Genomic DNA, 23,767 nt, shown 5'->3' on the forward strand with positions numbered 1-23,767 from the left:
GTTCCTAACATCCAGCCTAAACCTGCCCTGGCATAGTTTGAGGCTGTATCCTTTTGTTCCATCACTGGCTGCCTGGCAGAAGAGATCAACTCCCACCTGGCTACAACCTCCTTTCAGGTAAAGGAGGTGCAAAGTAGGTATAACTTCCTTTCAGGTAAGAGTAAAAACTAGACCACAGGAGATTTCACTTAAGCTTCAGGGCTTACTTTACTTTCAGGGTGCCAGCGCACTAGACCAAACTGCCCAGAGAGGTTGTGGAGTCTCCTTCTCTGCTGACTTTCAGAACCTGCCTGGGCAACCTGATCTAGGTGTACTTGCATTAGCAGAGGTGTAGGACTAGATGATCTCCAGAGGTCTGTTCCAACCCCTACCATTCTATAAAAAGCAATAATCGCAGGTACAAATTCCAGCTCAGAATTAGCAAAGTGCATCAGCCTGAGAAGGGCACAGGCCAATGGATGAACTTAGCAGCAGGTTATGGGCCAAACCTGCAAACCTACCTATGTCAGCAGAGGGGTAATTGATACGCTGCTTCCAGCACTTAGCTGGGAAGAACATTGTGTTGGATAAGGCAGCAGGACAGGCTGGTATGAGCCTGGGAATTATCTTCCTGCTGCAGCCATCACCTTCACACCCTGGCAGCACCATCTGCCGTGCTTGAGCTGGGGCTGGTTAGTTTGAGCTGGTTCACTTTGCTGGGATTCTGTCTGCAGCAAGAACTGGTAGGGATGGATAACTGTTTGCTGAGGGACAGCCAGTCTTCTCCTCTTGCACAGAGCATTGCTGAGCTCTGCCAGAAGAGGATTTTCCCTGTGGAAGAATCCTAAGTGCTCTTGTTCAATTCCCTGTACTGACCAAAACTGTTGCTTCCACAAGGCTGAGTGCCAAATCCCATCGGCAACTCTCCCTATGCTGCATTAGTGACACACACAGGAGTGAGTGTTCCTTAAGGGAAGTTAAGGAGAGGTAGTTCAAGTGATTTTAGAGGTGGCCATAATGTCCTGGCCCTACACTGTGCCTGATGTCCCCAGCACACACAGCTCTGACATGTCTCTGCTGTGGCACTCCTGGCTCCTTGCCCTGCTAATGTTCCAGTGCCAACCTGCAGCGTTCCTCCCTGGGCCACTTCTGACGGCAATGGGTGATGCACAATGCCCTGCCTCCTTCATCTTTTTTTCCCCTTCCCACCACCCGAATTTTCCAGATATGGCTGCCACTGGAAATAAGCAATTGAGTGAGCACATGTCTTGAAGTGACTCATTCTCACCCTGTGAGAGGCTCTGCAGATGAGAAGTCTCACTACCTCCTTGGACAGCCTGCAATCAGGTCAAGTTCACTGGAGCGAGAAAGAGCTTCCTGTTTGCCCTGGAGCAGCAGCAGCCTGCTGTGCCTCATCTAAAACATATGGCAAAAAGGACACCTTGGGCATGGTTTCCAATTGACTCAGGGCAGTAAACACCCTCTTTGTCTTGCTGATGCATGGCTGGGGATGGGTATCTGCTCAAGTTTTACATTCTGTCTCTAGAGGAATCATAGAATCAATCCGGTTGGAAGAGACCTCCAAGATCATCCAGTCCAACCTATCACCCAGCCCTATCCAATCAACCAGACCATGGCACTAAGTCCCCCATCCAGGCTTTTCTTGAACACCTCCAGGGATGGCAACTCACCACCTCCCTGGGCAGCCCATTCCAATGCCAATCACTCTCTCTGCAGGCTCCCTGTGGAAAGATGGGAAAATTTCAACCAAAAGAGTAGCAGCATGGGGCTGTAGTAAGATATAGTGATTTATCCCAGGTAAGAAGTCCTACCTCTTGTGAAGTGTCTTCTATCTGACCATGATGGTCTTAAAGGTCTTTACCAACCAAAGTGATTCTGTGATTCCAAGGAAGCAAGTGAGAAAGGGAATCTTTCTCTGGCACACATCCATTGGAAGCTGCATTTGTTCCCACTTGGGATCTAATGCTCCTTCAGCCAGTGTTAACCTGTGCTCCTCACTTCGCATGGCATTTTCACAGGGCCATTTCTTTGGGCAGCAGAGCCATAGGGAAAGACTCGTGCCACACTTCTTCATGCCTTGGTGTGGTGCTTTTCCCATGAGGACAGGGATCAGGAACTGCAGAAAGGAAGGTTTGAGGGTGTTTTTTGTTTCCTCTCTAAAGCACACATAGTGTGATGGATGGTACTGGCCACTCTTCCCTGGCACAGCTGCCTCGAGGCCTGCTGAGCACTGGGCTGTCCCAGCTTGTTTGTGTTACTGTGCTGTTGCTTGCCCTGGGCTGTAGAAGCTGAGCTGTCTCTCTACATTTTCATGAACATTTCCTAGGAAATGTGATTTTTTTTTTTTTTGAGGCTAAGTAAATGCAGTTTTGATTGAGGCTTTTTGGGGGTTATTTTTTTTTAAGCAGCTCTGGCAAAATGTTGTGCTTGTCTTTAGGAGTAATCTCAGCAACACAGACCAGACCCCCATGGGTCAAAGATGAAATCATAGCATCATAGAATCAACCAGGTTAGGAGAGACCTTCAAGCTCATCCAGTCCAACCTAGCACCCAGCCCTGTCCAATCAACCAGACCATGGCACTAAGTGCCTCATCCAGGCTTTGCTTGAACACCTCCAGGGATGGTGACTCCACCACCTCCCTGGCAGCCCATTCCAATGCCAATCACTCTCTCTGCCAACAGCTTCCTCCTAACATCCAGCCTAGACCTGCCCTGCCACAACTTGAGACTGTGTCCCCTTCTTCTGTTGATGGGTGACTGGCAGAAGAGCCCAACCCCACCTGGCTACAGCCTCCCTTCAGGTAGTTGTAGAGAGCAATGAGCTCTGCCCTGAGCCTCCTCTTCTGCAGGCTGCACACCCACAGCTCCCTCAGCCTCTCCTCACAGGGCTGTGCTCCAGACCCCTCACCAGCTTCTTCGCCCTCCTCTGAACACGTTCCAGTATCTCAACATCTCTCTTGAATTGAGGACCCAGAACTGGACACAGCACTCAAGGTGTGGCCTGAGCAGTGCTGAGCACAGGGGCAGAAGAACCTCCCTTGTCCTGCTGGCCACACTGCTCCTGAGCCAGCCCAGGATGCCATTGGCTCTCCTGCCCACCTAGGCACACTGCTGGCTCATCTTTAGCCTACCATCTATCAGTACCCCCAGGTCTCTCTCTGCCTGGCTGCTCTCAGCCACTCTGTCCCCAGCCTGTAGTGCTGCTTAGGGTTGTTGTGGACAAAGTGTAGAACCCTGCACTTGGCCTTGTTCAATCTCATCCCACTGGCCTCTGTGCCTGTCCAGGTCCCTCTGCAGGGCTTTCCTACCCTCCAACAGCTCCACAGCTGCTCCTAGCTTGGTGTCATCTGCAGACTTCTTGATGCTGGACTCAATCCCCTGGTCCTGATCATCAATAAAGATATTGAACAGGTCTGGGCCCAGCACTGACCCACTCAGCAAGCATTGTCAAGGCAGCAAAGCAAGATTCCTGTAATGAAGCTATCACAAATGTTTGCAGTAAGATATGGGCTGAGTTATGTCTGACTCTTATTGGGAGCACAATGCCTGCTGCTCACTTTCTTATGGACCCAAAGCTGTTTTCTGGAGAGCAGAGTTTGGTGTCATGGTTTTACCTGAACTTCTGGGTTTTTTTTTTCCCTCCCACCTGTTTTTGGCTTTTCTTGTCTTTGTAAGTCCCTAACTGCCCCTCCAAGGGTGTGAGTGGCTGAGTGGATAGTGTGGCCAGATGGCAAGCAAAGAAATATTTTGAGAGCTCCTTAAGGAATCTGGGCTGGCTATGAATGCCAGCTTTATGCAGCACTGTTTGGAAGTAGGAGTGAGTCACTAAAAAACAATCTGTTCTCTTTCTCCCTGCTCAACTTTTGACTTTATTAAGAAAAAGAGAAAGAAAACAAACACAATCCCATTCACTGTCAAAATAGACATTGATCCTTTAATCCCCAGGGAATGGCTGGGAGCTGCTTCCTCCTGGAGAGAATGGCTGCATTGATGCAGCACCTAATTGCACAATTACACACCGGTGCTCTTCGGCTGGGCTCTGCAGGGCAGGGCTCTGTGGCTGGAATGCTAATCAGAAAGCAGTGGATACCATCTCATGGCACATGCAGCTGAACGCAGCCTCCTGGCTGCCAGCAACCCCTAGGTACTGCCACGGGTCTGTTCCAGTGCTTTTTGGAAAGGAACTTAAAGATGAGAAGTGCAGCACAGCAAGACCAAGAAGGTCAACAGCATCCTGGCCTGTATCAGCAATAATGTGGCCAGCAGGACCAGGATTGTCACCCTGTACTTGGCACTGATGAGGTCACACCTCCAATACTGGGTTCAGTTTAGAGCCCTCACTACATGAAGGGCACTGAGGCGGTGGAGTGTCCAGAGAAGGCCAATGAAGCTAGTGAAGGATTTAGAGCACAACTGTTGTGAGGAGTGAGGGAACAGGGGTTGTTTAGGCTGAAGAGAATACTACAATTCCCTGAAATGAGGTTGGAAAGAGCTGGAGGTTGGTCTCTTCTCATTAGTAACAAGTGAGCAAGAGGAAATGGTCTCAAGTTGTGCTGGAGAGCTTTAGATGGGATATGAGGAAAATTTTCATTGCCCAAAGAGTGGTCAGGCATTGGAATGGGCTGCCTGGGGAGGTGGTGGAGTCACCATCTTTGGAAGGGTTTTAGAAATGTGTAGCCATGACACTCTGGGACGTGGTTTAATGGCAATGGTGGTGTTAGGTCAGTGGCTGGGTTCGATAATCTTAGAGGTCTTTCCCCACAAAAACAATTCTGTGATTCTCTAAGGATTGATATTTGGGATAGAGCCCAAAACTGTATCCCATATTGGTTTGTTGTAGCCTTTCATGGTGGAAGCAGCAGACTCCAGCACCTTCACTGCCTGGTACCAGCAATACCAGCAGGGACTCTGTCCAAACACCCTCATTTGCAAGCTGCAAATGCAACCTTCCTGCAAATGCCTGGTCAGTGGCCTCCTTCCTGCTCCTGTGCCACTGCCTGATATCCTCATGGTGCTCATGCCTTTGTAGGATGGAACTATGTATAAAGGATTGCTGAAAGCAGTACCTGTGAGCTAGTGGAAAATGCTGTGCACTTGTGTTTGTACAAAGATATGTCCCCCAGCATGTGCTTGTTTGGCCAGGACCTGCTTTCCAGGAGCTGCATTTGTTGTAAACTTGGCCAGGTTTCTCTCATGTTTCATGTGTGCTCCCCCTGACTGCAAAGCTGTGTGGCACTTAGGGCAAAGCCACAAAACCTCATTTCTGGGAACCTCTGGAACCCTTTCTGTCCCGTTTGTCACACCTTGATTCACAAACTGAATCTTGATTGCAGTTGTTTCCCCCATACTAATTGGCCTCAATGGCAGCACATTGCAAAGATCATGTCCTTGCTTCACCTCTCTTGGGAAGCATGGGGCATAGTGGGATTTACCTGAAAGTAAATACACAGTCTGGCTAGGCACTGGATGGGAAGAAATGCAACCTTCCTCCAGCTGGCTTTGAATGCTAATATTTCATTTGGGTTTAATCTGTTTACCATTGTGTTACTGTTAGCGGCTTCATCATCAATTCTGCTTTCCCACCAGCATTAAGAATGGAGTTTCCAGATGGGTAATCCCATCTGTCAGCCACTTATCTCTTATGCATGGCCACAGGCTACTGTCAAGTGAGCCTTCTACCTGGCCACACTACTAGTCCTGTGGCAAATGTGCCCTGGGCTGCCCATCCTGTTTCCTGAAATCCTTTAAAACTCCTTTAATCCACCACACTTGCCTAATGGCCTGAGGAAGATGAAAAGGAGAGGCTTTGTTTGGCTGATGTTATAGGCTCCTGGTCTCTAGGTCCCTCTTGCTCATGTTTCTTTCTTACTTCTCTGAAAGTTTTCCATCTGGGCAAGCTGCAGCTGCTCCTGTTGGCAAAAACTAGCAAAGAAGGGAGTCCTGCTCCACATTCAAGTGTTGCTCCCTGCAACCCATTGGTTCAGAGCTTCCTGGCAGCAGCACCCTGGGGCACATTGGTTCCATGCAGGACAGGGTAATGAGTTTTGTTGCTCTGTTTTCATGACAAGACTGGAAACTCCTGAAGAAGAGAGAACAGCTGTGGTTTTAGCTGACAACCTGAGAGGAGCTCTGCTCCAGCAGAAAGCCCCAGGGGAGAGCAAGGAAGGCTGCTGGTAAAAGTGAGCAAGGGATTCTCACTTGGGAAGTAGAGGAATTCTAAGTAAGGTGCTGAAGTAGGCAGATTAAGTTACCTGAGTTGTTTTGACCATAAAGCCCAGGACAGCAAAGGTTCTTAGCCACTATTAATCAGTGAGAAACTGGAAGAGGCCACACAATGATGTCAGCTGCCGAAGCTGCTGCGCCCTTTTGCTCCCTTTAATTTGACTGTATTAGTCCTGCCCTCATCCTTTGTTCTTCCTCCTCACTCAGGAAATCTGCTGCTGGCTTTGGCAGGGTTCACACTGGCTCCACAGGGTTGGTTTGTGGACAGCCAGGAGGGATGAGAGGGAGGGCAGGAAGGGAAAGAGGATGGAGAAAGGTCCTGCAGGAACAACCTGCATAATGTGCCTCATTTGTCTTAATAATGCCATGTCCCTTCCTGGTGAGACTTCCTCTTGGTAAGCTGAGCGGGAAGAACTGAATGCAGGAGGACTTCTGCTGGCATCAGCAGAGGTGAGCTTTAATGCTCTTTTGAAAAAGAGAAAACCTGCTTGGCCATGCCTCAAGCTTTGCACACCAGAAGCTTCCAACCCAGCAATCATTTCTGCTGCATCTGAGGGGTCGACCTTTTTGCTTAGCTCTTTTGGTTTGCACCACTTGTTCCTCATCAGACACATAGAAAATAAGAGGCACAGCTTAGCCCCGGTCCCCTACTTGGTCAGTGTGCACCAAAGGGATTACCAGGGCTAACTCCCAACTGTTCCCTCCCCTGGTGGCAGGAGCATCCCCATGCTCCTTGCCAACGTGCTCTTCCTCAGGGTGCAAACTTTTCCCTGCCCTCCTGCTGCTTGCTGGACCCCTCCAAATCACCCTTGCCTCCTTCCCATCCACCTCCACAGGGCTGCAGTCCCTGCCAGCAGCATCCAAGACCATGGGTAGAGTTTTCCCATTGGCAGTGCTACAAAAGAGCTCTACCTGAGAATCCAGCAGCATCTGTGCAGCTTCACCAGTTTCCCTGGCAAATGCCTTCTGTCTGCTGTCAGTATTGTTGCAAGGATATTGTCAGCTGAACCCACTGGTGTTTGTCTTCCCTCCTGACAGAAATAGTGACCCAGACATGCACAGTGGTGTTAGCACTCGTGTCCCTTTACGTGGCAGTGTAAATATCTGTGTGTCTTCATGTGACAGGAAAAGACAATGTGAGCCATCTCACACCTGCCCAAGCCCCAAAGCCATCTCACAGGAACTCAGAGGTGATGGTGGGTCAGGAAAGCCACCCTGTGCTTTGTGAAACAGCTGCCTTGCACTGTAGGAGTAGGAGGATGTGTCCCACTGATGCCATACCGGAGGGGTGGCATAGGAAGTGTCGTCATGCCTAATTCATGGGCTGTGATGGAAACAGCAGGCAGAAAGAAACTAAGGTACATCAAAAGAAAAGGGATGAACTTGCTGTGTCAGTAGGGGGTTTTTGTGGCCCTTGGTTTCACTTCATCTTTTGCAAATGAGCATAAAGAGGTTGTTTGCTGGACACAGTCATGTTATCCTCAATTGTAGAGCTCCAAAGGATAAGATAACAGAGCAGCTAACCTACCTTCATCACCTTTCCATCAATGGCAGAGCTTAACACGTGGACAAAAGTGGAGCACTTAGAGAAAACTGTGCTTAAGAAAAGGGATCCTCAGATGATTTTGAATGCTTCAGGCTTGTCTGGGAAATGCCAGATTTTGATTTGGGGGTTTTGAGTTCCATCTTTTACTAGGTTTCTCTGAGTCCAGCCATACAAAATTCCATGAATCCATCACAGCAAGCCCAGGTGTCCCCAAATATGCCAGATGTCTTCCTTCCCCTCTTCCTTTCACAACCATGAACTCTCAGTCATTTGGTTGCAGTAGTAGGGCACTGTTTGCTTACTGCTTTTGCAGGGGAGTCCTTCCCTCATTGCTGGCTGTTATTCTTCTTGGATATGAAGAGTAAAACATATTTACATTGGCATGTAGGATTCTGGAAAATCCCAGGAAAGGAGGTGGAAGTGAAGGGTCTTCTGTCCAATGAACATTTGTGCAATGTGTTTTTCCTGTATAGAATGCAAGCTTGAAATAGAAACACACCCCACCCTCACCCCCAAAATATTTTGCCAACTGCAGGTTCTTGTTTTGATTATTTTATCCTTTCTGTTTTGTTAGTAAATTTACTTCATGTTGCAATGCAAAGTAGAATCATAGAGTCAGTCAGGGTTGGAAGGGACCACAGGGATCATCCAGTTCCAATGCCCCTGCCGTGGGCAGGGACACCCTATCCTAGATCAGGCTGGCCAGAGTCTCATCCAGCCTGGCCTTAAACACCTCCAGGCATGGGGCCTCAACCCTTCCTGGGCAACTCATTCCAGCCTCTCACCACTCTCATGCACAACAACTTCCTCCTCACGTCCAGTCTCAATCTCCCCACTTCCAGCTTTGCTCCATTCCCCCCAGTCCTGTCACTCCCTGAGAGCCTAAAAAGTCCCTCCCCAGCTTTTTTGTAGGCCCCCTTCAGATACTGGAAAGCCACAAGAAGGTCACCTGGGAGCCTCCTCTTCTCCAGACTGAACAGCCCCAACTCATTCAGTCTATCCTCACAGCAGAGCTGCTGCAGCCCTCTGAGCATCCTTGTGGCACTTCTCTGGACACACTCCAGCATCTCCACATCCCTCTCGTAAGCAGCAATTCTGGGTTTCTTGGGTAAAAATGTGAGCCCACAAGATTGATGTCAGCCATTTGGGAAACTTTGGGCAGATAATTTCAAATCAGAAAGTGCAATCTGCTGCTCTGAAAATGAAAAAATAACCATCCAGCAAATGACTAATTTTGTGGTCAGGGCTAATTAGTGGAGCAGCTTGGCAGATGGAAGGCAGCAGGTCTAAATTACTGCACTAAGTCCATTTGCAGGAAGATATTATCTGACTTTGTTGTCATTAATAATAATTAATAAGAATGAAAATATTCAGCTGGGATTTTGGCCACTGCTATTAGTGGGGATGCATGTGTATATGTATATGTATTTGCTCTTTGATGCTCTGCTCAGCTGTTTGCATCTCAATCCTTGATTGTCTTGCTCTGGCACTTCATTAATGCTCCAGAAATTATTCAGACCACACCCTTCTCTTGCACGGAGGAAACTTGAGGCTTTTACAATTAGTGCTGCTGGTTACTCCATGAAAAACACATGCCATGGTCTGACAGGAAAGCAGCAATAAAAAGCTGGGCAATGAGCAGCCCTTTTACCGTCACGCTCACAGGGAGCATCATCTGGCAGCTTGCAGCTCACTTTACTTTTTGTTTTGCAGCTCAGGTTGCTGGGGATCCATCCCTAGAGATGTGAGGATGGCATAATCACCTCCTACCCCTCTGTTCCAGTTCTATGTCCACTTCTGGGGACCTCAATTCAAGAGAGATGTTGTGATACTGGAACATGCCCAGAGAAGGGAGACGAAGCTGGTGAGGGGTCTGGAGCACAGCCCTGTGAGGAGATGCTGAGGGAGCTGGGGGTGTGCAGCCTGCAGAAGAGGAGGCTCAGGGCAGAGCTCATTGCTGTCTACAACTACCTGAAGGGAGGCTGTAGCCAGGTGGGGTTGGGCCCTTCTGCCAGGCAAGCAGCACCAGAACAAGGGGACACAGCCTCAAGTTGTGGCAGGAGAGGTCTAGGCTGGATGTTAGGAGGAAGTTGTTGGCAGAGAGAGCGATTGGCATTGAAATGGGCTGCCCAGGGAGGTGGTGGAGTCATCATCCCTGGAGGTGTTGAAGCAAAGCCTGGATGAGGCACTTAGTGCCATGGTCTGGTTGATTGGATGGGGCTGGGTGACAGCTTGGATTGGATGGGCTTGGAGGTCTCTCCCAACCAGATTGGTTCTATAATTCTGCCCTGGTGAGGCTGCACCTGGAGTATTGCATCCAATTCTGGGCTCCCCAGTTCAGGGACAGGGAACTACTAGAAAAAAGCCATGAGGATGATCTGGGGACTGGAGGATCTCTCTTACGAAGGGAGGTTGAGAGACCTGAGGCTGTTCAGCCTGGGGAATCATAGAATCAAACAGGTTGGAAGAGACCTCCAAGCTCATCCAGTCCAACCTAGCACCCAGCCTTGTCCAATCAACCAGACCATGGCACTAAGTGCCTCATCCAATCTTTTCTGAAAGGCAGACTGAGAGGGGATCTGATCAATGTATGTAAATATCCAAAGGTGGAGATCGTGAGGGTGGGGCTGCCTTTTCTCAGTCATGATCAGTGATAAGAAAAGGGGCTAAGATTACAAACTACAACACAGGAGCTTTCACTTAAGCTTGATGAAAAACTGGAGTTTCTGCTGGGCATTCCCACCCCAAACCTGTGTCCTGTGGTAGGCTTTAAACATATGTTTTTATGAAACCCTTTGACTAACAGAGTTCCCATGATGGGGAAGACTTTTAATGAGCTGGTTTAGTGGATAATTGCTCTCACTGTTAAAAACAAAACATGTTTCTCCCTTTGTTTTCAGCTAGACTCTCCTGAGTTTCAGTTTGCCAGCCCTGGACTTTGCTCCACCTGTGTTTGGCAGAGTTAAAGCCCTTCAGAGTCTGAAATCTTCCCACAGGCACTTAGAGACTAGGAGTCATCATTTCCTAATCATCTCTTTTAAGAGGACAGTGATAATTGAGGACTTGTTACTGACTCTATTGACTTTTGTTTGGGTTTTTCAGATAAGTAGTAATTGTTGTCTTTATCATGGTGCAACTACTCCTAAGAATTGTTGTTCCTTGGGTCTGCATCTAAGGATGTGGCCTCACTTCTGTTAAAGATTCAGCTTTTGGGGCTCTGATGGGCAGTTGGAGGAGTGTTGATTTGGTGCATCCATGCAAGTACTGTTTACTCACCCCCCCTGAAGTCTTTTTAGGTTGTGTTTGTTACTTTGAGCAGCTCCTTTTCAAGTGGTATTGTATCTCTGGTGGTTTCAGTTCTGGTGGTAGATTGGGCTGTATTCTACCATCCTGTCTCATCTTGAGTACTTTCTTTGCTTTCCTTACTTTCTTTTGATGACAGGACAAGGGGCAGTGGGTGGAAGCTGAAGCAGAGGAAGTTTCATTTAAACATGAGGAGGATTTTTTTCACCGTCAGGGTGACAGAACACTGGAACAGGCTGCCCAGGGGAGTTGTGGAGTATCTCTCTCTGGAGATATTCAAAACCCGTTCCTGTGTGATCTAGGCTAGGTGATCCTGCTCTGGCAGGGTGTGTTGGACTGGATGAGCTTTTGAGGTCCTTTCCAGCTCCTGACCTTCTGTGATTCTGTGATTTCACTGAGAAATGTCAAGGTGTGAGATCATAGATGAATGAAAGTGGTGATCAGATGATTTTTAACAAGAAGATGCGGTGCTATCCATGGGACGATTTCTAAGCTCCCTTAAACCCCGAGGGGCATCTTTTCCCCTGAACACAGATTTTGAGATGTTATATTACACATGATTATGGATAGAATTTATAAACCATCTCCATGGTAACAGCCATCTTTTGGTGAAATTTCAAACCATGATCATAGCCAAAGCCTTCTTGAAAGAATGTGAGCTCTTTTACAGCCTCATGTACCACAACTTCAGTGGGATTGCTCCTTATCCAAGTGCCTAAGCTTTAGAGGATGAAGACATAAATATCTTGTTTGTGATACTTGTCCCCTCACCTGTATCTTTTCTTCAGCAATAGAACAAGGGGACACAGTCTCAAGTTGTGCCGGGGTAGATCTAGGCTGGATGTTAGGAGGAAGTTCTTCACAGAGAGAGTGATTGGCATTGGAATGGGCTGCCTAGGGAGGTGGTGGAGGCACCGTCCCTGGAGGTGTTCAAGAAAAGACTGGATGAGGCACTTAGTGCCATGGTCTGGTCGATTGGATAGGGCTGGGTGATAGGTTGGACTGGATGATCTTGGAGGTCTCTTCCAACCTGGTTGATTCTATGATTCTTGCAGCATATTAGTTTCCATGTATGCCAAGTGCCCAAGCTTTAGAGGATGAAGACATAAATATCTTGTTTGTGATGCTTGTCCCCTCACCTCTATCTTTTCCTTTTGCAGCATATTTGTTCCCATGTATGTTGGGCTGGTGGGAAGTCTCATCAATACCATGATAGCAATGGCTTGGATCCCTTTGCAGCCTAAACCAACGTCAGACCATCGTGTGACAGAGCAGAGTGAGTATTTAGTGTTTCTGCTAAAGAGCATGGGGCATCAACATGCTGCAAGGACTGCTAAAGGACTTGGGGTTGTATTTTAAGGGCAAAAAGGTGCAAACTTTGAAATGCTGACACTTTAATGCCTAAAGCTGTGCTTGTGGCAAAGCATTCTCTACCTGTTGACTACTGCCATGCAGAATTGCAAGTTTCCAGCCCAATGCCTGCTGTGCATCTCAGAAAATGTGAATGTGGGCCCCTTGCTGGGGTTAAGTTTGGGCTGGCCTGGAAGGCAATTCCCTCTCTCATAGGGGTTCTCTTTGAGCAGACCTGGCGCTAGTTCCCTGCTGCCTGCCATCATCACGAAGTGCCTTCTCAGAAAGGTGGCAGAGAACCTGAGCAGTCAGCCTCAGAGTCTATTGCTTCCTGCCTCTAACCTGTATGAATAGGGTGTTAATCAATCTGTCATCTTCCGTAGGCACATCACAGTCCGGCAGCGTGTTCAGCATCAGAGAAATCCTGCGCCTGATGAAGTTTCCAGGAGTAATGGAAGTTTTCATAATCAAGGTCTTTTCTGGCCTTCCCATAGGTAAGTCTCACCCATTAGGCATGATTGCTGATGTATTTAAAGTGAGATGACATCCAGTGCAGACTAGGCTTGTCTCAGGTTACTGAAAGCACGTTGCGTTTCATCACAGAGCACAGAGGGTTTGGCTCCTGTGTCTGTGCTGCATGCTTTCAAACCTCTCAGGTACACAGGGTCAAAACTCTGGGACTTAATGTAAAACAGACCACTTGTCACAGGCTGCTTCTGCCACTTTGGCAAATCACTTAATCTCTCTGCCCCATCCCCCTGGCTGTAAGTGTGGGTTTTTTTCCCCTCTTGCCTGTCATTTCCATTTAGGATGTAACCTCTTTAGAGCGGAGGAAAGTCATTTGTGCTCTGCCAGAAACACTGAGGTCCTTCCTGATTTTCCTTAATGACTTTAAGGGGAATGTGTACCTTAGCCTTTTTCCCACCAGCTAAAAACTATTGCTGTATGAGAGTCTGCTCTGACTGGCAGCAGCGTGCAGAGGACCCACAGCTTGTTGCTCTCCCTGTGTGCTGATGGTGGCACTTAATCTTCTTTTGTTTTGCTCAGGTGTTTTTGTCAGGTTAGTAACCAGCTCAAACCCATCCCAAACTTGCCTGTTTCTCTGCTCCTTTTGACTCAGTTTCTCCCCTGGCACAGTCCATATCTTCTGATCTGCTTCTTTATGCATTGTTGATCTGGACAGGCTGGATTGATGGTCTGAGGTCAATTGTATGAGGTTTAACAAGGCCAAGTAAGGGATCCTGCACTTGAGTCACAACAACCCCGTGAACACTCCAGGCTTGGGACAGGGTGGATGGAAAGCTGTCCTATGGAAAAAGACCTCAGGGTGCTGGTTGACAGCCATCTGAACATAAGCCAGCATGTGCCTAGGTGGCCAAGAAGGCCACCAGCATCCTGGCCTGGATCAGGGATAATGTGGCCAGCAGGACCAATCTGCACAGTGATCTTCTGTGTGCTCTCCTTTTCCAAAGGCTGGGTGAGATGCACTTTTAGTCATCCCTGCTAATCCATGCAAATTCCTCCCCGTTGCAGGAGAGGTTCTTTTCCCATGCACAATAGAAACACCCACCCACTCAAAACAACATCTCCTGCCCAAAACTGCAGCATTGGAGGAGGATGGAGACAGTGAAGCCAAGATTTAAGGCAGGGCACCAGGCTGATATGTCACTGAAATCACAGAATCATAGAATGGCAGGTGTTGGAAGTGCCCCCTGGAGATCATCCAGTCTAATTCCCCTTGCTAGCACAGGTTCAACTAATGGTCAAGAGCATTGCTATAGGAGTAGGAAAGAGATCACTTGAGGCATTCTGCTTGCACTACAGTCAGGAGTGATTACAATCCTTGTGACTTCTCTGTGCAGGTCTTTCTTCTCTGCAAGTGACTGACCATACGATGGCAGCTGAAAGGGGATTTGGCCATCCCCTAGTTCTCTGCACCTCACAGCTGGAGGCTGAGCTCCTTGTGAGCTTATTTACCTTTCATCTCCAAGCTGCAACTGTATAATTAATTAGTTCACCCAAATTACAGACTGTTCTCTGTTTTCTTTGTAAACAAGTCTGTGATATACACAGAAGAAAATCTTGTGTTCCTTATGGATCTCATTGTTGTCTAAAACCAGCTTGTATGAGACTGAAAGAGCCTCCCTGGAAGAGCTGCAGGGCTGGGAACCTGCTCTGTGTTGCATAAAAGCAGAGACTTGGACTGTGTGGCTCTTGCAGAAGGTTAGCTGCCAGTACAGTGGACAAGCAGTAGGTCACCCCAGCATGGCCTGGTTGAGTTCTCAGATGATGTGGGATAAGAAAGTCTCATTGCATTGCAGTAGATAAGTGACAAAAGAAAGGAGGAGGGTGAAAATGTCACACACACCTCTTACTGATCAGAGATCAGGATCTTGCAAATACTGATAAATAGCTGCTGGTGTGACTCTTTGGCTGCCCAATCCCTTTGGAAACCTGATTTTAACAGGATTGCTTTAGCATCTGTGTCCCATTTTTAAGAGGCTTTTCCTTCCCCTGTGGACCAGGATTTTGCAATGAGCCCCAGGGCTTCACATTCCACCACAGTCTGCCTTTGCAGTCCGTCATGGAAGGGCTGAGCTGGGTTCCCACAGCTGTGCTCATCTTCTCACACTAAATCTTTCTAGGTAGGGGTTGCTGAGCTGCCCCCCTCTAAGAGGCCATGGGCAGCTTTCAGAAATGTTATGTCTTGTTTTTCTGAAGATACAGTTTGCACTCCAGTGCTCCTTTAGTGCCTTTCCTCATCTCGATCTCGTCTCACAAACCGCCCTTTGCTGTGTCACCATGGTTACTCCTCCTGCTGCTTCTCAGCGGTTCACCCTTATTTTGACCCCCTCAGATACTGTGATAAAGATGAGGTTTCTGAGAGTATGTTTTGCCATTTTCTGGTTTTCTCCTGTTGAAAAACTGAGTCTTAAAGTGTGGATTGAGGCTTTCCTGGGCAGCTTTTTTCCTTTGGTGTTTCCGGATGTGCTACCCCAGTGAGCCCACTCCAAGGTGGGTGCATTACTCCTGTGACCTACCAGACCTACTCAGGTGGGACCTACTGAGATCTTTGCAAGAAATTCTTGTTGCAGTGGCCATAAAATCTTTTGAGTTCGATCTGGAGCTCACCTTAAAGAAAAGTATTGTCAGTGGGAAGGAACTCCTTAGTTACAGAACGATGGAAGGGTAGAGGAGTCTCCCTTGTCCAGACAGCTTTAAGTGGCCATGCAGGCACAGAGGGTGAACCCATCTAAAGCAGAGACCTTTGCATCTCCAGAGGAGCCATGCAATGTGTAGTGCTAATTAAAGAGCACAGCCTATCCCCCTGCTCCAAAAGAAATCACCTTATTTGGAGGAGAAAGATCCAAATCTTCCTTCACTTGATGAGTGACTTCAAAGGGGAGAGGAGCTGTAGAAGCTGGCATGTGGTACCAGGAAGAAGCATCAGGTATGTAGGGAGGTCGAGCCCCTCCTAGGTGGTACCTGCAGCAGGATGAAGGGCGAGCGCCTGCTGCGATCTAATCTGCTGCGAGTGAAACCAGTGTGGTTTTTCTTTCATTTCTTCACGTGTGCCTCTTATAAACATGTGCAGCTCTGTTGCCTGGTTTGGGTGTTGTGAGTAAATGCTGCTATTTGCATGTTACCTTCAGCTGGCTTGAGCTAAGAGCAATTTCAAAGTAACTGGGTAACGATGGGCTGCTCTCTGCACAGGGGTGTGGTGGAGCCATAAATCTCCGTGAACCCCATGTCCTTGGCACCTCCCCTATATTTCTGCAGAGTAGCAGAGCAGAGTACGTTTTGTGCCCCCATCCCTCCCCCACAACGTCACGGGGTCAGCTGGGGTGCAGCTATCCCCGTTAAGGGGGAGAGAAGTCTCTGTCTGGGTTTAGGAAGCCTTTGTAGCAGATGCTAGGGTGGGAGGGTGGTGGTCCCTCAAGGCAAAGGCTTGGGTGCTTGGAGTGAGGTCCTCACTGCTGGTGGTGTTCCACTGGGCTGCTGGATGTGGTGGAGTTGTGCTGGCTTGTGAAGATGCAAGTCCTCTATGGTGATTTAGGTAGCAGTTTGGGATTGCTCTCCTGCTTCCAGGAAATGCCAGCAAAGCCTTCCTATGCCACAGGGCCAGTGACTCACTTTGCCAGGCCTCAAGCTACCTTCTCAGTCCTCATTTGTTGCCTTCTGTGCTGTTTCCTTCAAGATCAGTGCTCCCTAATTACCCAGTCTTTGTACCCCAGAGGGTCCTACAAGGAAGGGCAGCAACTCTAAAGTTAATCTGCTCTCTTCTCCCCCCAGCGGGATCAGTGCTGTCTAACATGCACATTGGAGGGTTGTTCACATGCAAAAAGAGACCAAATCTCCTCCTGTCTTGGTCCATCTAGGTGCACAGGACACTAGGGGAGGCAGAAGTCTCCTACCCCATACCAGTCTTTGAGAGGAATGTTTTGTCCAAGTATTTTTGATTCTGTGGCTCTTTGTGTAGGAAGGGAGCGTGGCTACAGGTGTCTGCATTTGTGTGCTTGCCAGAGCTGGGGGAAACACACACTCTTGTGGGCATTTTCTACTAACACTCTCCAGAAATCACTTTAGTTGTGAAGCAGACCCAAGCTGTCCCATTTCTGACCCTGCTTTCCTGTCTGCTTGTGCCGACACCGCTATCGATCCATACGGCAGATATTTCATATGCCACCAGCCTCGCTGCTGAGCTGTGCAGGGAAACTGCTGCCTTTAGGCTGATGTCACTGAGTTGTTCCCCACACTGAAAATCTAAAGTCAGGCAGAAGGGATGAGGAATCCAATCAGATTATTTTTATGGTTAGAGTCTTGTCTGAACAAATGTTTTCTCACTGTCTTAATGGTTAGTCTGGCTTCAGCGATACAAATATTTACCAGTTTATAATAAACAGCTGAATCTACAGCCTACATAGTCACATTATTTAAAGATGAAAGCAAGGAGGATAAAAAAAAGCTAATATTTAAAGATTAAATTACTACACTGACTTTGAATAGGATTCTGCTTGTGTTGACATCTAGTCCCAGTAACCCCAGGAACAGCTACTGACTCATACTGGGGGTGACTGGGAGCAGGATCTGGGGCAGTATATGTGAGGCAAGTATATTGATGTATGTTTTTCATGAACCCTCCCTCTCTAGGTTTGTTCATGATCATGTTTTCCATCATCTCTATGGATTTCTTTGGTTTGGAAGCAGTGGAGTCTGGATACCTGATGTCATATTTTGGTGTCCTTCAAATGGTAAGTGAAGTGGAAGTGGTCTTCTTGCCACAGCATGGAAATAGCATGACAAGAGGGGTGATCAGCAGCTCCAAAGTGTGCTTCTGACCCACACTCTGCTGCTGAGAGACTTTCCCTATGTAAGGCCTTGCAAGCTTCCTCTTGGGCCAGGCTTTACAGGGATCACTCAGGGGCAGAGTTACTTTCTGATGTCTTCATCCCCTCTGAATGTAGGGGAACTCTCCAACACCTGTGCTGCTAATTTAGATCACAGAACTCAGAATGATAGGGGTTGGAAGGGACCTCTAAAGGTCATCGAGACAAATCCCCCCTGCTAGAGCAGGATCAGCTAGATGTGATCCATTGAATAGATGTATCAGCTGACTCCATGTTCTGTATGTCTAGACTGAAGTCCAGTTTGGGTTTGCAGCGTGGCTGTGGTGTGCTTCTTTTGAGCTGGGTACCGTGGGCAGCAGCAGCACTCGCGCAGCCAGGCAGGAGTGGCTGTGTGTTGGTACATGGAGTTTGGATGCTGCTGTGTTAGGTCTGAGATACCTCTCTTCAGGACACTGCTGTTGTTTCTGGGATATCTGCCTGTCTTCACTGCTGTTGTTTCCCAGATTAGTTTGGCTGAAACTACTGTAGATAAGATTCCCTGTGCTGCCATGCTGGTGTACCCTCCATACAGACACAGCCCTGGGAGGTATGGCAATTACAGCCTTCACTCTGCTCCCTAAGGAATCGCCAGCTGTCAGCACTATCCAGGGACCTGGCTCTTCCTGAAGTCATGAGGATTCGTCCCACAGAGGCCAATCACACCAATTACCATGCTCTAACCCAGCAGTGGCCTGCAGCTGAGGTGCAGCATCTGCTTTGCTGGGGGACATTTGACACAGCAAGTGGCTCTTGTCAACCTGGCAGCTTGCTTGCATCTCTCTCTGCAGCTTCTGTCCACCTTGTTGTGCATATTCTAGAGACACTTGGACATCAGAAATACAGGAGTGAAGTGGTCACACAGCACAAACTTCTCCTTTTCGTGGTGGTGCATTGAGATTTGTGGCCAGACACCAGAAAGAGATAGGGAAAAAATGTTTGGATTTTTTAGTGCCCAGGACACCTGACTCCTGGTGGCACCACAGCCATCTTGCCTGAGAGCTCACAACCCCTGCTTTCTGCTTGGCCATTTGTTCTTTTCACTTCATCACTGGCAGTTCCAATCTCTGCTGTACTTTATTTGCTGCTTTGGCCAGGAGGGGTGGATGAGATGATCTCCAGAGGTCCCTTCCAACCCCTACAGTTCTGCGGTTCCTGTGATTATGCAGGACCAGATCCTCAGCTGGTCCAAGCAATACTCTCACCATCTGGCTTTTAAATTATGATAACACATTAGAATTTGGCTTCACTTTCAGATCAGGTCTCTGGCTAGAACCACCCAGAGATATCTCTTGCAGATAGTGAGCGGGTTAATGTTGCATGGCTGCTTTCTGTTGGCATTCACCCAGTGGGAGATGTATGCAGGGAAGGCAGCCTGTGCTGGCTCTGTCCTGCCGAGCCCCACAGCTCCTTCTGTGCCTTCGTCTTGCCTGAGCTGGCATTTCAGATGCATCTGTTTCTGCTCTGCAGAGAATTGATACTGCTGGAGATACAAATGCAGATTAAGGTGCAAGCAGATTCCACCAGTCTGGATGGGTGTTTGGTGATTAATATCTGCTGACTGGCTTCCCACTGACTAAATGATAGCTTTATTCAAAAGGCCTATAATGTCCTTTTCAATGAATTTCAACAGCCAGATCCTCAGCTTTGATTTCTCATTCCTCAATTTACCTTTCCACTATGCATTGTGAGGGTTTTCCCATTCTCTGGAGCTTGCCCTAAGCCCTCCTGTTAGAGGGCACTTGTCATTCCCCTACATTTGCATCCCTCCTTGGACCTTGTGATGGTTTGGGGGTTACCCCGCCCCCCCACACTTTGTATTTGCCCCAGCTAACTCAGACGGACCCTGGGAATATAGATGAAGCAATTTATTTACAGCTAGCAGAATTTACAAGCAGCTATTTACAATATATACAGTTATATACAATTATATACAGAAATATACAAAGGATAAACAATACAAAAGCACAACTCCCCTCCCAGAAACCAAGGTCCCCAGGAGGGGCTTTCAAACCACCCCAACATCTCCCCCCAGCCCTCTCAACCTTACCCCAGTTCTCAGGAAGAAAAGAGGTGCAGCCAAGAGGTTAGGGAGCAAGGTTAGTAGGAGCAGGGTTAATGAGATGTGACCACGTCTAAGGCAAAAGCAAGAGTGAGAAACAAAATGGAGAAAAAGTCTTTCTTCTTCCCAGAGTTCTCAGCGTAACTGTGAGAGAAGTAGACACAATTGTTTTTCATTTCACTGCCCGTTATCTAGTTCTGTTACCAAAACATTCCAGCTTGCTTCAAACTAGCACAATCCACCCCTTGTCTACTTCGCTCAGAGTATCGCTGAGAATTATCCAATCTAATCTAAACCAATATTTACACTAAAACAATATATACAAGTTCAGTTCACACTTCAATCAGATGTAGGTGATTCAAAAGCTCAGAACAGGGACTCCCAGGTGATATTGGGTTCGTGCTCACATACTGTAGATTCTATCGTAGATTCTCTCAGTGTTGGGCGCCGATGTTACCTAGAACAGAAAACTCCTAACAGCTTGTATTTAAACTCTCTCAGCTAAAGTTAAATTTCTCTGTGGAATACACTGGATTTCACCATTCTCCTGCATTACCCAGTATGTATGACCAGGACCTTCAGCAGATACCACCCCTCGGACAGGTTTCCCTTCGCCCGAAGGAGAAAATACCCAAACAGTTTTCCCTAACAGATTCTTCTCACGTACAACAGGAACTTTATCACCGTCTACTGTTTGGACCAAATCTGATTGTGCAGGTCCTGCTCTATTTACTGAACCTCTACTATTTACCAACCAGGTAGCTTGTGCTAAATGTTTGTCCCAGTTTTTTAGAGTTCCACCCCCCATGGCTTTTAGGGTGGTTTTCAGCAAACCGTTGTAGCGCTCAACCTTCCCTGAAGCTGGTGCATAGTAGGGTATATGATAGATCCATTCAATACCATGCTCTTTGGCCCAGTTTTTCACAAGATTGTTCTTGAAATGAGTACCATTGTCTGACTCAATTCTCTCTGGAGTTCCATGTCTCCACAAGATTTGTCTCTCCAAACCAACAATGGTGTTACGTGCAGTAGCATGTGGAACTGGATAGGTTTCCAACCATCCAGTGCTGGCTTCTACCATCGTCAACACATACTGCTTGCCAGAACGAGATCGAGGTAAAGTGATGTAGTCAATCTGCCAGGCTTCACCATACCTGTACTTTGACCATCTCTCACCATACCATAAGGGCTTGATTCGCTTAGCCTGCTTAATAGCAGCACAAATGTCGCAGTCATAGATGACTTGGGTGATAGCGTCCATGGACAAATCAATTGACCTATCACGAGCCCATCGGTATGTTCCATCTCTGCCTTGATGTCCAGATGAGTCATGGGCCCACCGAGCTAAGAACAACTCACCTCGGTGTTTCCAATCAAGGTCAATGTCAAGTTCAGAGTTGGTATCAACTTGAGCAATCTTAGCAGTTTGATCTGCCTTCTGATTATGTTGATGTTCCTCAGTAGCTCTGCTCTTAGGCATGTGTGCATCTACGTGCCGCACCTTCACTGGAGTTCTCTCCAGCCGTGCATCAATGTCCTGCCATAGATCAGCACACCAAATAGGCTTTCCTTTCCTCTGCCAACCATTCTTCTTCCAGTCCTTCAGCCAACCCCATAGAGCATTGGCTACCATCCACGAGTCGGTGTAGAGGTAAAGGATAGGCCAATTCTCACGTTCAGCCACATCAAGAGCAAGTTGAACAGCTTTTACCTCAGCGAACTGACTGGATTCTCCTTCGCCATCTTTCGTTTCGGTAACTCTCCTGGTTGGACTCCAAACCGCTGACTTCCATATTCGCTTGTTCCCAACAAGACGACAGGAACCGTCTGTGAACAAAGCATAGTTCTTTTCCTGATCAGAGAGATCACCATAGGGAGGAGCTTCCTCAGCACGAGTTATTTTCTCCTCTGGAGGTTTGGGACAGTCTGTGCCTTCTGGCCAGTTGGTGATCACCTCCACCAGACCAGGTCGGTCAAGATTACCCATTCGTGCTCGTTGGGTTATCAAAGCCATCCATTTAGACCAGGTTGCATCTGTGGCATGATGTGGTGATGAACCTTTGCCCTTGAACATCCAATTAAGAACTGGCAGTCTAGGAGCTAAAAGCAATTGTGACTCAGTTCCAATCACTTCAGAAGCTGCTTTCACTCCCTCATAGGCTGCTAGAATCTCTTTCTCAGTTGCAGTGTAATTTGTCTCTGAACCTCTGTAACAACGTCCCCAGAAACCAAGTGGACGACCACGTGTCTCATTTGGAGCTCTCTGCCAAAGACTCCAAGTTGGACCATTGTCACTGGCAGCTGTGTACAGAATGTTTTTAATGTCCGGACCAGATCTCACAGGACCCAAGCCCACTGCATGGACTACTTCTCGCTTGATCTGATCAAAGGCTGCTTGTTGTTCAGGTCCCCACTCGAAATTGTTTCTCTTACGAGTCACATCATGCAGAGGTTTGACAATCTGACTGAAACCAGGAATGTGTAGTCTCCAAAATCCCACCACACCAAGGAAAGAAAGTGTGTCCTTCTTACTGGTGGGAACAGCCATGGTAGAGACTTTGTTGATCACATCCTGAGGAATGTAACGGCGACCATCCTGCCACCGCACTCCCAGAAACTGAATTTCTTTGGCAGGTCCTTTGACCTTGTCTCTCTTAATGGCAAAACCTGCTTGCAACAGAATGTCAATGATTTTGTTACCTTTCTCGAAGACTTCCTCAGCAGTTTGGCCCCACACAATGATGTCGTCGATGTACTGGATGTGCTCTGGAGCTTTACCTTTCTCCAGTGCATTGTGGATGACTGAGTGACAGATGGTTGAGCTGTGTTTCCACCCCTGAGGCAAACGATTGAACTGATACTGGATTCCTCTCCAGGTGAATGCAAACTGAGGCCTGCACTCCTTTGCTATGGGAATAGAGAAGAAAGCATTAGCAATGTCTATGGTTGCATACCATTTAGCCTCCTTCGATTCCAGCTCGTACTGGAGTTCCAGCATGTCCGGCACAGCTGCACTCATGGGTGGCGTCACCTCGTTGAGGGCACGAAAGTCAACTGTCAGTCTCCAGTCGCCCGTAGGTTTGCGCACAGGCCAGATGGGACTGTTGAAAGGTGAATGAGCTTTCTCGATGACAGCCTGACTCTCCAATTGACGAATCAGCTGATGAATGGGCAACAAAGAGTCACGGTTAGTTCTGTACTGCCTATGATGAACAGTTTGAGTTGCAATTGGCACTTCCAGGTCCTCTATGTCATGATGTCCCACAACTGCAGATTCATCAGAAAGTTCAGGTCTAATGGACAATTTCAATTTATCATCCTCAATCTCTACAGATGCTATTCCAAAAGCCCATTTATGACCCTTAGGATCTTTGAAACAACCTTGTCTCAAAAAGTCAATTCCCAAAATGCAAGGCGCATCAGGACCAGTTACAATAGTATGTGTCTTCCACTCTTTACCAGTTAAACTGATCTCAGCCTGTATCTTAGTTAACTCTTGAGATCCACCAGTGATTCCAAAGATAGAAATGGACTCTGTCCCTTTGCAATTAGATGGCAATAAAGTACACTGAGCACCTGTGTCAACTAAAGCCCTGTATTTCCGAACTCTTGAACTGCCAGGCCACCTAATGAATACATTCCAATAGATTCGGTTTTCTCCACTATCCCTTTCCTCCTCCTGGCTGGAGGCAGGGCACCCCTAATGCTGAACATGGCATGTAGGGTGTACACAATGATTGGTGTTGTTGTGAGAGGAACTGCAACTGTTGGAACAATTGCAGTTGCTCTCGGGAGCTGAAGAAGTGACAGCTACTTTCCTGGCATTGCTGCCTCTGTTTCTGCCACTCTGCAGTTCCTTGACCCTCTTTGAAAGAGCTGAAGTAGGTTTACCATCCCAT

General features: G+C 47.8%; 1 protein-coding gene across 4 annotated transcripts in view; it reads left to right on the forward strand.

Annotated features, from left to right (window-relative positions):
- Nucleotides 1-23,767, forward strand: part of SLC22A18 (solute carrier family 22 member 18) — a 102,575-nt gene that overhangs the window by 59,110 nt on the left and 19,698 nt on the right. For all 4 annotated transcript variants that reach the window (XM_064163214.1, XM_064163212.1, XM_064163213.1 and 1 more), the window contains 3 exons: nt 12,233-12,348; nt 12,806-12,916; nt 17,574-17,674. In XM_064163214.1, the coding sequence (XP_064019284.1) occupies nt 12,233-12,348; nt 12,806-12,916; nt 17,574-17,674 (328 nt within the window). The remainder of the gene's footprint in view (nt 1-12,232; nt 12,349-12,805; nt 12,917-17,573; nt 17,675-23,767) is intronic.

This window comes from Pogoniulus pusillus, chromosome 24 (genome assembly GCF_015220805.1).
Source record: "Pogoniulus pusillus isolate bPogPus1 chromosome 24, bPogPus1.pri, whole genome shotgun sequence".
NCBI classification, from domain to species: Eukaryota; Metazoa; Chordata; class Aves; order Piciformes; family Lybiidae; genus Pogoniulus; species Pogoniulus pusillus.